This window comes from Scophthalmus maximus, chromosome 1, assembly GCF_022379125.1.
Source record: "Scophthalmus maximus strain ysfricsl-2021 chromosome 1, ASM2237912v1, whole genome shotgun sequence".
Taxonomy (NCBI): Eukaryota; Metazoa; Chordata; class Actinopteri; order Pleuronectiformes; family Scophthalmidae; genus Scophthalmus; species Scophthalmus maximus.
The window spans coordinates 24,008,224-24,020,189 of NC_061515.1; the positions used below are offsets into that span (position 1 = coordinate 24,008,224).

An 11,966-nucleotide genomic window follows, 5' to 3' on the forward strand; every position below is an offset into this window, starting at 1 on the left:
TTGTCTGACAGCATTCACAGTGGACAATTGCAACATATGAAATATGTAAAAAAAAAAAGCCAAACCAAAAGAATACAAGTAACACTGCAGGAACACATGTATAGAAGGACTGTTGCCCCAGAATATGTTGGGAAGGTTTCCTGCACTACAACTCCCAGGATCCTCCAGAATCTTTTTTTTTTTAATTTTTACCTTTTTTGCCTTTATGTCCACAAACAAATGTAGATTTGAAGATGTATCACCGATCACTGCATGAATGTTAGTTAATAATAGCAATTTTATTCTTCATTTTTCGGAATTCATGACTTGTCTCGCGCTTGGTTGGATAAATGAGGCCCCCAGATCCCCGAGTGCCTCTCTGCTGCACAAGTTGAATACGGCAGATCCTGACAGCAATCTAGAGAAGGAAGCAGCTGGTTGGCTTGACCTCTCAGTATCAGAGCGAGGGACCGAGAACCATCCAGTCAATCAATCAATCAATCAGTCAATCAATCAGTTAATCAATCAGTCAATCTGTCGACTCTTTAATCACCCATAGATATCTTTCACTGGCAAAGGGCTGTGTTAGTGTCAGAGTGTGTGGAGTGTGAGTAGTTTTAAAGGGCTGATCCATCCCATTCTGCATTCTGTTGTGGGGTTTTTTGCATGGCTGCTGCTGCTGCTGCTGCTGCTACTGAAGTGCACATTGACAATGAGGACAGGTCACACAGGGATTTGGAAGAGTTAATATACCGCCCGTTTCAGATAGAGATTGGACAGAAGAGAGATTTTTTTTTTTTTCAATACTGAACTCTACCACCAGCTACAAGTGACGAGGAGACAAGAGGTTACTACCGAAGCTGCTTCCTGTCCTCCGTGCTGGTCGCCTCTAATGATCAGTTAGAGAGACCGGAGCTTTAACTTCACCTCCATGTTGTCAATGGCTGGTATCAGTGCCTCCTCCCTTTCCCCCGCTAACATGAACCTCCTTTTCGATTATGAACATTGATTTGCTCTTGACACAAACACACACACACACACACACACACACAGTATCAGAGGCCCACTCTGAGTCTCCACTCAGAGGCAAGTCGATTTTCAAGACACCGTTCATAGACATAGTCATTTTAGACCCCGATCCCCATTTTGCTTGTTAACTCTTGTGTGATGTGTTGTTTTGTTCATTTTGTTTACCTTGACAAACTGTGTTAGAAAGAAGTATATTCCCCTGACAGACAGCAGCGGATGTAACAGGCCTACACTTTGTGCTACCGTCCCTACGATCTCTAGCTGTTCATGATCTGAGTCCTGTGGATCTATGCAGATGAACCCCGCCCCAAACTAACCTACTCACTTCCCCTGAACCATCACCACCACCACCACAAGTACCCTTGTCCTTTTTGTTGTAAATATGTCAGAAGGATGTGGGATCCCCAAATGCCCCCCTCCTCCTCCTCCTCCTCCTCCCCACTGTTGGAATATCAGCGTTTTCTGTTCACCTCCTTGATTTTCAAATTATTTTTTTTTGGGAGATTTTTGTCGCATTTACCTGTTGTCTGAAGCAGAGGTGTGAGTTGATGAGTTGGACTTAGTTGGAATCTAAAAAGACCAGAGAGGTTAAAGAGTTCTGAAGAAAAATATACAAAAAAAATGAAGCTTGAATTGAGAAAAGGGTTCAAATGTAGAGAGAGAGTTATGATAAAGTTGTCATATTGTCATACTAGAGATATTTTAGTTTGCTATTTTTCTTTCTTTTTTTTCTACAAAAGACTTGCATTAAATTATTTATAAAAATGCGTCCCACAAGTCATGATCTTTTTTGGACGTTAAACAAATACATTTATTAACATTTTGTTCAAAAGAAAATAAATATAAATTATGTAAGACATTACTGGTGTTTGTATTTTTTCCACATTCAGTGTCTTTGACATGGACAATTATGTAATCACGAAATGTTCAATAAAATAGATCGATCATAAAATCGAAATAAATAATTTGTTAATATGTAAATAATATGTAAATAATACAACAGTATGAGAAATAATTGAAGCAAGTATTAAATAACAAATTACATTTTTCCATCAAAACGTCCCTTTTAAATGTCTCTTTTCATTTCACAATAGTCTGCTTTCCAATGACTCTTATATTTGGTTGCACACGCACATTTAATTATTTACATGCAAACACAAAAAATGGAATTTACAGGACTTTATTTGTATTTGAGTACTTTAATTTCAATCAAGGTATAATCCTATACATTAATTCAGGTGTACGAGTTCAGACAAAGCCCCTTTAAAGAAGCTTGCTTTTAGTGTCTTAACAATACTATAACACAATTTCTATTGTCTGTACTTTGATTTGAACAGAATGTGACGTGGAACTAGCATCATATTGCTTGTGTAGGTTGCTTTCCGCAGCGTGGGGGTGCTTATATAGAGAGAGCAGCACTGGGGCAAAGAGCTCTACAATGACGCAATATCACAAAACAGGTTTCAGGTCCTTTTATGTTATGTCAAACATATTTGTATCATTATTAAACTGGCCGTACAAATATATTATTTAGTATATATAAATATAAAAAGAGAGCGAGAGACACTTTAAACAATGTACCGTATACACAGACAGGGGGTAGAAAGGGTCCCAAATGAATGAGATCTTATGAGTAGATGAACATGAAAAGGTGTGAATCACAAGAATTATGAGTGGAAAATATCCATTATTCCAAGAATAAACCCGCCAGTTAGCTGGAACAGCAGAATTAGTTGATAGCTCAAACTATTGGCTGTCAGCTGTGGATTCTATGAAGTCTGCAGGAATGAACAGAAGTGTCAAGGTAAACTCTTTAACAATAGGACCCGTTGTGTAGTATTTTGTTGCCTTATGACCAAAACGAAGAGAGTTCAACGTCAACCAGTTGTGATGGACCGGGGGGGATCACTGCCTGTTTCTGACCTGTCAACATAAGAGTATCCTGCGATACCTCGTGAGTACAGTAAAGCACGTCGTGTAGTGTGAACGGTACGGCGATCTTCCGACATCGCGTAGTGTGCCCTAGGCAATAAACTCCTTCCTCGTCCGTATCCATCTTTAGCTGGATGGCTTAACACACATTTGATTATTAGATCCTAGTTTTCCTGTGTTAGTGTCACAGGGTGACCTGTGTGTGTGTGTGTGTGTGTGTGTGTGTGTGTGTGTATGTAGAGTTTGTGGGCCTCCTCTCTCTGGGGGGTGGGTCTGGGCAGGGACCCAGAAGAGAGACGAAGACAAACGGGCGGTGTCGGCGAGCAGCACAGGGACGAGGGAGACGGGACAGCAAGACGGCGAATATTGAGTACAAAAGACTCTCTCGGCTGCTTAAACATTTTAGTCCACATCACATTTTTTACAGTTAACACACAGGCCGAGACAGAAGCCCACTGACAACGTGACAACATTAAAAACACGTGCAAAAGCAGGACAACAAATAAACATAATCTCTCTATCCGATCTTCACACAGTGATCGACAAACTACATTATCAATATGAACCAGTTCAGTCTCAATTGTCACAGTATGAGCCATAAAAAGTCTGACAGATTTGTACTTGTCATCTCTAGCAGCTGTGAACATATGTTTGTGTTTTGTTCAGCTCAGTTAAACCCATAGAGTGTTTGTGTGAAATATGCTTATATAATAAAATATAATACTTACAACACAACATCATCCTACTCATACAGTCCAAGAGCTTCAGGATGGAATATCATAATTCATTATCCGCGAGTAATGGGCTGATTTCAATGATTCCTTTCCTATCTCTTTTTGTCCGCAGCCAGTTGCAGCCAGCGCTGGCAGTTCGGGAAAGTCTTCTGGCTGCATCTCGCCGATGTTGCCGCGTTGCCACCTGGTTGCTCAACCTGGCGCGAGCAGCTGTGGTGGGCCTGTGTTATTTGCATATCATGAATATTCATAGTCCTCAGAATTCCTCAATGAGGGAGAGGGAGTGGACGGTTTTCCGGCCCCATTTCGGAGTTCTTTATTATTTTTTTTTATTAACTTTTTTATGGGGGAAACAATGTTAAACAAAATATTGGGCACGGCAGATTACTTTTGTATACTTTGAAACGTGATTGGAGGGGTTCTTTAAGTTGTTTTTTTACATCACTAGTTTTAATAAACCACGTGGTTGTTATCTTTCACGCGGTCCTTCAAGGCTTTCAGGGAGCGTGGGGACCCCTTGCTTTTCTTTCACCCTCGGGCGTTTCCCCTGCTCAGTCGTCCTCGGTGACGTCCGCCCTCGTTTTACTCCGTGTGCGCGGTGAGCGCGTGTCCAATGTCTCGACCTTGTCGCCGGACCCGTCCTCGCCGCTCTTTTGCTCCGCGGCTCTCCCCTCGGCCTTGCTCTTCCACTTTCTTCTCTTCGTCGGAGTCCCGAGGATTTCTCGCTCCGTCTCCTCCTCTTCCACCTCACTTGCCCGGGTGTCCGTCTCCTCCGACGGCCCTTGCTCCCGCCGGTGTCTTCTCATCAGGCTCCTCGTACGGTGCGGGCGTTCTGCCCCTTCAACTTTCACGGCTGCCCTCTCGTCCGTGCTTAGTTGGGGACTAGACCTGTGGCGGGTCGTCTCAGTCGCCGGGATTTCCTCGCAGGCCGCCGCCGACTGTGACTCCGGCCTCGAGCCGGGGCGCTCGCCCTCACTTCTCTGACTCAGCGGGTCTTCCCCCGGTGCTCTCCGACTGCCTCGGACATCCGTTATCTTGTCTTTCATCAGATGAGCACTCGTCTGAACTCTTGGGCTCTGCAGAAAGGACGGGGCGGGTGGAGAGACGGGCCTGCGGTTCTCATGAACCACTCCCTCGCTGGCCTCACGCGCCGTCAAGTCTTTATTTGCACTTGCTCCTAGTTTGCCCTGCATGTCTCTCTCAGGCGAGGACCCGGCCTCGCTTCCCTCCGTGTCCCGTTGCTGGATTTTCCTTCTGTTTCCAGGGCTCTGCTCTCCAACGCTGCCCTCATCTCCTGAGCATGTTGCCGTTTTGCTAAAGCTCTCTTCACTCGGCTTACACTCCTGCCCATCTTTCTTTTTGACTTCATTCCTCAGTCCCTCTTTTGCTTCTCGATTCGACGGCTGCTGACGTCGTATTTTGGCGAGTTCAGTGTCATCCTCTCCATTCTCTTCCGTCCTCTCAGAAGTTACCCCAGGTGTTTCTTCTTCTCTTGCTTTTACAGCCGCTTTACTCTGTGAAGCTGATGTTGCGGCACTCTTTTCCAAAAGGTCAGGATGGGCATCCGTCACAAAAGACGAACATGCAGCGGAAGTGCTGGCGTTGTCAAGGTTGTCTTTGGGTGCGTGGCTCTTATCTTTCAGAGGACCGGATGGCTTGGGATTTATGTTCCTCGGGCTCTGTTGTTCCTCAGACCTCTTCATCCGGAGTGGAAGAAGGGTTTTCCAGGCCTGGACTTTGAGAGCTGGAGGGGAGGCCGACTGTGGTTGGCCGCCAGTCAATGAATCTGCTCCGAAGCGAGGGACAGGAGGGTCCTGGGTCGACCCTGCAGCGCCGGAGGTCGGGGGAGACTCGGAGTGGGCGGGTCCCCTCCGGATCGCCTGGGACAACTGAACAGACCGGCTGTCGGCAAGGTCAGAGAAGGACGCTGAGGCGTCTTCTGATACGTCCGGACCACTGTCCTCCGCAGCCGACGAGGCTGCCGATGTATCACGGCCTGCTGCCTCCAAATCGGAAGCAAGAGCGTCTGTGGCGGAGTGTTCAGACAAAGTGGAACTGTGGGCCGCGGGGGAGCGGCCGTCGTTACAGAGGCCGCACGCGGCATTTATGGCGCTGAAGAAATCTGGCGCGGCAGCAGACAGCAGCGCTCCGTCCTTCGTCTGACTCGGAGCTGCGTTGTGTCCACTGTGGTTTGGATCTGTGTCCAACTCTTTGGCTTCACACGTCTGCGCTCTGTCTTTGACGTGTGGAGTGTCACCTGGTACACGCTCGCTGTAGGAATGGGCAGACAGTTGATGTGACATTTCCTTCAGGATTGCCACCAACGCCTGGAAACCAAAAGGAAGACGGAAAATCGAAAACGACTTAATGGGCCTGACAATCTTTTTTTTTCAATTTTAAATTACAAAATGCTACTTAAAATAATCTAAATATTGACTTTTTCTACTAAAAACACTACCACCATTTCAAAATGTCACAATATTACAACTTGAACTCTCAAAGCACTACTCTGACTTTTCCCCCCTTATAGAAATATATACGTTTCCCCTCATTATCAAGAAAGATCTATATCTTATTACTTTATTTTCAAAACGTAACCTTTTTCACTCTCACCACTCCCCTAACTTGTCGTGACAAAGCAACAAATCAAAGCCACAAAAAGCTTGGTTCATCATCATGTTACCTCTTGCTTTGGTTCTCTCAGCGGAACAAAGTCGGAGACGCCTGCGTCAGAGGAAACTGGAGAATCCAGGTTTTCTCTTTTCTGTGTCCACACCGGCTGAGAGAAAAGAGATGAGAGGAATTAGAGGGAGATTTTGTCCTTCAGCGTTGCACTTTGATAAATGATGAGGGACAGATGAGGCCAAAATGCCTGTATCCCTAACCCTAACCCTAACCCTACATTTCCCACTATACAACCCAACAGCATCTTTCTTTAAACTCTCCTGTCCACTGCCCCAGTCTGTTAAAAAAAACCTGAGTTCTCAAGCCCAAAGTTTCTTTTGTGTCGTATCATCCACCAGCAAGACGGTGAAACCGAGATGAATCATTTCTTATATATCCTCTGTGTTGTGCATGATAACAAGGGCAATAAAGTCACAAGCTCTTGTAAACACACCAGAGATGTCTCATCAGTTACAGGAGGGCGGCTGTAGAGGGCAGATAGCGGTTGTGATTGCTCCCACGGCGTCACCTGGAAAGACGGACAGGAAACAGGCAAGACGATGAACGGCCAGTTATTTGATTTCAATTTTCAATACCATTTAATTTGTATGGCGCCAAATCACAACACACATTATCTCCAGGCACTTGAGGTGGAGACCTCGCAGTATTACAGAGAGAACCCGATACCCAAGGTCGTTGCCCGGGGTCAGAGCAGGAACATCACAACATCAACGCGGACAGACGCAAGCTTTCTCCGGAATTGCTTACTGCCCCTTTAAGTAACATTTTGAGGTAATTATGCTTATTTTCTTCTTCCTGCTCCCGGATGACCACATTTCAGGAGGAAATGTTATACTTTTTAATACCATTCTTCTGAAAACTGTCTGTGCTGTTAAAGGCCGCACTCTCCCACTTTGTTTTCTTGGTACTACCACTTAATAAAAACATCTCAGCACCTTCTCACGAAACTTTAGCTGCACTTATTATTGCCATGTTACATTTACCTCTTCCAGTGCAGAAAAGTCGAGGAGCTCTGGGGTTGGAAAGTCGTGGGAATCCAGGTAACCTCTGGTCAGTGTCGACCCCAACTGCGACAGATTTATAGAGTAAGCAGTAAAACAATTTTTTATTTATGAAACTACATATGGCAAATTTCGAATGTCATGTATTTTGATTATATACTGTGGTTAAAAATGCAAATGTACCATACTTTGTCCTGACTTTGATTATTACATCCGATCTTTGATATTAAAACATTGACATTTATTTAAAATCTATCTGTCAGTGCTCTGAGTGTAAGTATAAGTGCTCTTCCCAAATAAAAGAATGGGTTTTTATGGTAACTTTTCACATGGAGATAGAGAATAGATGAATGACCGTAACATATGAGAAGTATACAACAAAAATACTATTACAAATACGTCAAATATATCTGATTTATAATTGAAAAGCTGTACAGATTCATGCAGGTTGTGCAAAAATATATTAACAGGACGTGCAAAAAATAATAATCAAGGTCTTTTTGTTTTTGATTAATGAATCTGGATTGGTTTAGAATTCACATTAACCCTTTGGCAGTAAAAAGGAGCTCATCAAGAGCTGAAAACACCACGGATAGTGACAGATTGAAAGATTTATTTGTACACATTGTAGAGGGGAATGCTTAACCCACAATACGGAGCTTTTACAGGACAAAAAAGTATTGCATTTGTGTGGGATCTGTTACACTGTATACTCAAAGGTGTTTTTTGTTGCCCATCAATTTTATTAAAGTATTGAAGAAATGGGTTTGGTTTCTTATGAACGGCCAATAACCTGTAGAGATGAGACCTTTTTAAAGCTAAAACTTAGAAAAAAAATGAAGTTGAAGCCTTAAAAAAGTAAAGGGAATTACTTATCATTAGGTATAAACTTAACCTTAAGCAGAAGTGGTTAACTGAAATAGAAATGTATAATGACGTTGACATAACAAAGTTAGGTAAAATAGATTGTAGGTAAACTGAGCTGTAGATGAAGGATTTTCAGCAGTGAAGTTAATTGTGATCAAGTTACTTAAACTAAAGGATTCAAGTACAACTGAATATCTATTGATATGACTAGAAACCTTTACCTCAACTTGTCTTTTCAAATACAGCCAACTTAAAATGTCAAGGCAGCAAGGACACAAACTGTTTAAAGTTGAAACAAATTGTTTTTTGTTGTTGTTTTTTTTACAGTGGCAGCATTTACGGTTTCATCACCTTATCCCTACCTCTCGCTCTCGTTTATCCAGTGCAAGAGGGTCAAGAGGCGCCGGGTCTGAAGACAGGACGGAATGCAGGTAATCGATATTCAGTTTCAACTCCACCTGAGGGAAAGAGGCGAACACAGACTGAAGAACAGTTAAAGTACTACGTTGAGATACTTGTGCTATCCTAATAACAGTTATGAGATCATGAATGAAGAAAAAGGAAACACTAATTTAATCCTGAACCATGTTTTCTATGTGTTTTGTATGTACAATTTTAAATCTGCAAATGTCCACTCTGGCCTTGTCACTCCTCCAGTGTCTCTCTCCCTTTCCCTTGTGCTGGAGACAGAGCAGAGGAAGTCAGTGTCCGCCCTGCGCTTCGAGCTCTTTCTGAATTTTTTGCCAGTCAGATTTTTGAATAGAAGCATCACCTGTTCTGTACTGGAGTTCTGCCCCCACGGATTCCCCCTCAACGACCAACCCAACTCTCCCCTGGCTCTTCCCCGCTCTGGACCGACCCCGTTTTGTCCAACCTTTGTGAACATACCCTGTTGCCACCCTGTCTCTGTTCGCACCTGGGTTCACCTGTCAAACTGCCACATAACAGTACGAACAACAATCAATCATCACCAGGAACACATTGCCCTCAAACTCCACTACAATCCAAAATCTGGTGCATGGCGCCCTCAGGTGGACACTGGGGGCGCCGCACCTTCAGTGCCTCGGGGCCTTAAAAACCCTAATAATATTCATATGACTGTAAGGGATTCGTGGAGCAAAAAATCCTGACATGGTTGACTATAGGATTTGATTTCTTCAGAAATTGATTGTGTAATATGTAGAGCTCAACTGTCATGGATCTTTGGGAACAAATACCAATATTAGACATTTCTGATGCTGATATATCGTCGTTATCAAAGCGCTCATGGCAAACCATGAACTTTGTTTTAATTTACTATGAATGAACAATAACAGCAGATAAGAGCAAATATATAGAACTTTGTTTACCAACATAAAATAACAGAAATATACATCCTTCTGCATTGTTTATACTGTCAAAAAAAAGGTTTCATATCCCCAAATGTAAATGCTGATACCGATATTTCTGCGCCTCCGATAATAACTTACCTTTCTGAAAAAGTCCTGGTCACTGCACACTTCGTCCAGAAGCTGCCGAAACACACAGTTTTCCGTCTCCAGTTCTCCTCCATCCTCCACGTCTCCATGGATCTGAGCAGCGTCAGAAGCGGAAGAAGATTCAGCTGGTGATCAAGCATTAGTTTGACAGAACTAACAACGGCACTCGTGTCATATTTCCTGGCAACTAAAAATCCTTTTGAAGGTTCCTTTTTTGTTGTTGTTGTAATTGCTTCAACTAATATATTTTTGGAAAATTATAAATATATTCTCCGGATTTGTTTTGAGATATTAAAACACAAAGCCATTGACCGTGGGGAAAAGGGAGTCCATGATCGTCATGTATTCCTGAAGGGCGCGTTCTGCCAGCGATTCATCATCCAACGACGACAGACATTCAGGAGAAACCGCAGACTTTGTTGTTGTGTCCTTTGCTCATAGGTTGACCTTTTCAGGCGTCTTGTTTTTTCCGCTGTTCTCCTGTGAGGAAAGATGCTGGAAGATGATTCACGAAAACGGGGCCAAAAACATCAGTCGCACCCATTTCTGAAAGCTAGTAGCGCTAATGGAAATGCCACGGATCACCACAAATTCTTAATCTAAGGTGAACCTGTGGATGACAATTCAGAGGATCTTTAGAGTCATTAATCAAGAATGTTTGACAAAATTCCACAGCAATCAATGAAATACTCTTTGATCAAGAGCGGAGGACCGACCGGTCGATAAACCAACCTTACCTGACTTTGATCTTGGAATTCTGACTGTAAAATTCTGTCCGTTCCGTCCGAAGTCTTACTTTTAAGTCAGTGGTCTGACTTTGATGTTTGGATTCCATCTTGAATGTCATAATTTTGCCTTTTATCTAAGAAGCCTGTGTTTGATCTTACAACTCTGACCGTGAAACCAAACTTCCGACTGTTTTCTCAGATAGACAGATAGATGAACTTATAATTTACTTATTATATTACCTAATTATTTACTTATTGTAATTCATTTAAATAGCTGTCTCTTCAGTTCAGTTCTTATGTCCACGTAAAAACAACAAACCATAGTTAGGCCTAGTAGGCATAGTAAGAGTAGATGTCATACTTAGTAACTCATCGGGGCCAAACGAAGTACAAACGGAAGGCGACGAATTTTTTTTACCTGTGGCAGGTGTGACACAGTGGACAAGAACACTGACCTTGGATCAGGAGGTGGAGTGTTCAACAATCACCTCGGGCAGATCCAGGGCACATCCCTTGTCTGTAGTCACAGCTACAAATCAATGAAGTACAGTAAAACAAACTACAGCATGGGGAACTTTGGAAGGACTTTGACCACCGTGGTGTTGTATCATGTTTGTTTTTTTGGAATCCATTTAAATAGTTGTCTCTTCAGTTCAGTTCTTGAGTCCACATAAAAACAACAAACCATAGCAAGGCCAATAGATGTCATACTTAGTAACTTATCGAGTGCCAAAAGAAGTAGAAATGGAAGGCATTGTCTGTGAAGTCGAAGATTTTGTACCCAATACCAACTTTCATGTGGAACTTTGGAAGGACTTCCAATGAAGTCAACTTTGACCAACGTGGTGTTGTATCATGTTTTTTTTTTAAATTGTAATTTATTTAAAATAACTGTCTCTCAACAGAGGTAGAAAGGGAAGACGACGACAGGAATTGCTGTGAATGGTCTGGCACTGTGGACAAGAACACTGACTGTGGTTCACTAGGTCGAAGGTTCAACAACCACCACAATAGAGATTCTAGGTCTTGAGAAGGTTGACAGTTTTTGTACGCAATACCAACTTTCATCCAACGGAGGTAGAAATGGAAGACAATGAAAAGGAACTGTTATGGCTGGTGTGGCACAATGGACAAGAACACTGACTTTAGATCAGTAGTTCAAGGGTTCATGACCGACTCACGGAAGAGTGGCAAGACCGACTCACGGATGTGTGACACAGTGGACAAGAACACTGACCTTGGCTCAGTAGGTTCGAGGGTTCAACTCCGACGCAGGGAGAGATAAGCATCCAGTGTCTGTATTCACAGCTAAAGGTCGATGGGGTATAACATGCTACGGCAAGGGGGAGCCAGGACTTTAGGTAGGAGGGGGGGAATCATTTTTATCCCTGTAAATTAACATGTTCCAGTGTATGTAAATAATAAAGTAAATTGGAAGTCAAAGAACCTCCTAGAAGATACCTTAGATAATAACCCCAGATAGGATAAAGTCTCAAAGCCTCTGAAAGTCTCTAGTTGGTAATCCAGCGCTGG

The 11,966-nt window shown here is 43.0% G+C and overlaps 1 protein-coding gene across 6 annotated transcripts; it reads right to left on the reverse strand.

Annotated features, from left to right (window-relative positions):
* Positions 1-2,465: 2,465 nt before the first annotated feature.
* LOC118298786 (serine/arginine repetitive matrix protein 2-like) lies at positions 2,466-10,486 on the reverse strand. 6 transcript variants are annotated; one of them, XM_035622040.2, is made up of 8 exons: positions 10,443-10,486; positions 10,018-10,185; positions 9,697-9,798; positions 8,590-8,709; positions 7,343-7,426; positions 6,793-6,867; positions 6,358-6,453; positions 2,466-6,001 (listed from the first exon to the last, which is right to left on the reverse strand). In XM_035622040.2, the coding sequence occupies exons 2-8, from the start codon at positions 10,045-10,047 to the stop codon at positions 4,226-4,228; spliced, it is 2,283 nt and encodes a 760-aa protein (XP_035477933.2). In that variant the 5' UTR covers positions 10,048-10,185; positions 10,443-10,486; the 3' UTR covers positions 2,466-4,225. The 6 variants fall into 6 exon arrangements, with proteins under 6 accessions (XP_035477933.2, XP_035477939.2, XP_035477923.2 ...); XM_035622046.2 differs by lacking the exon at positions 10,443-10,486 and adding an exon at positions 9,116-9,161 and having other exon boundaries at positions 8,590-8,685; positions 10,018-10,426; XM_035622030.2 differs by lacking the exon at positions 10,443-10,486 and having other exon boundaries at positions 10,018-10,427.
* Between the last annotated feature and the right edge of the window lie 1,480 nt (positions 10,487-11,966).

What these genes read in the sequence shown, in the direction of transcription:
- LOC118298786 (XM_035622018.2), bottom strand. Translation starts at nt 9,113, where the DNA reads ATGTTCACAAAGGTTGGACAAAACGGGGTCGGTCCAGAGCGGGGAAGA. An exon ending in TGGATAAACGAGAGCGAGAG is followed by an intron (nt 7,427 to 8,589) that starts GTAGGGATAAGG and finishes AATCTGTCGCAG; the next exon opens with TTGGGGTCGACACTGACCAG. An exon ending in TGAGAGAACCAAAGCAAGAG is followed by an intron (nt 6,002 to 6,357) that starts GTAACATGATGA and finishes TTTGGTTTCCAG; the next exon opens with GCGTTGGTGGCAATCCTGAA.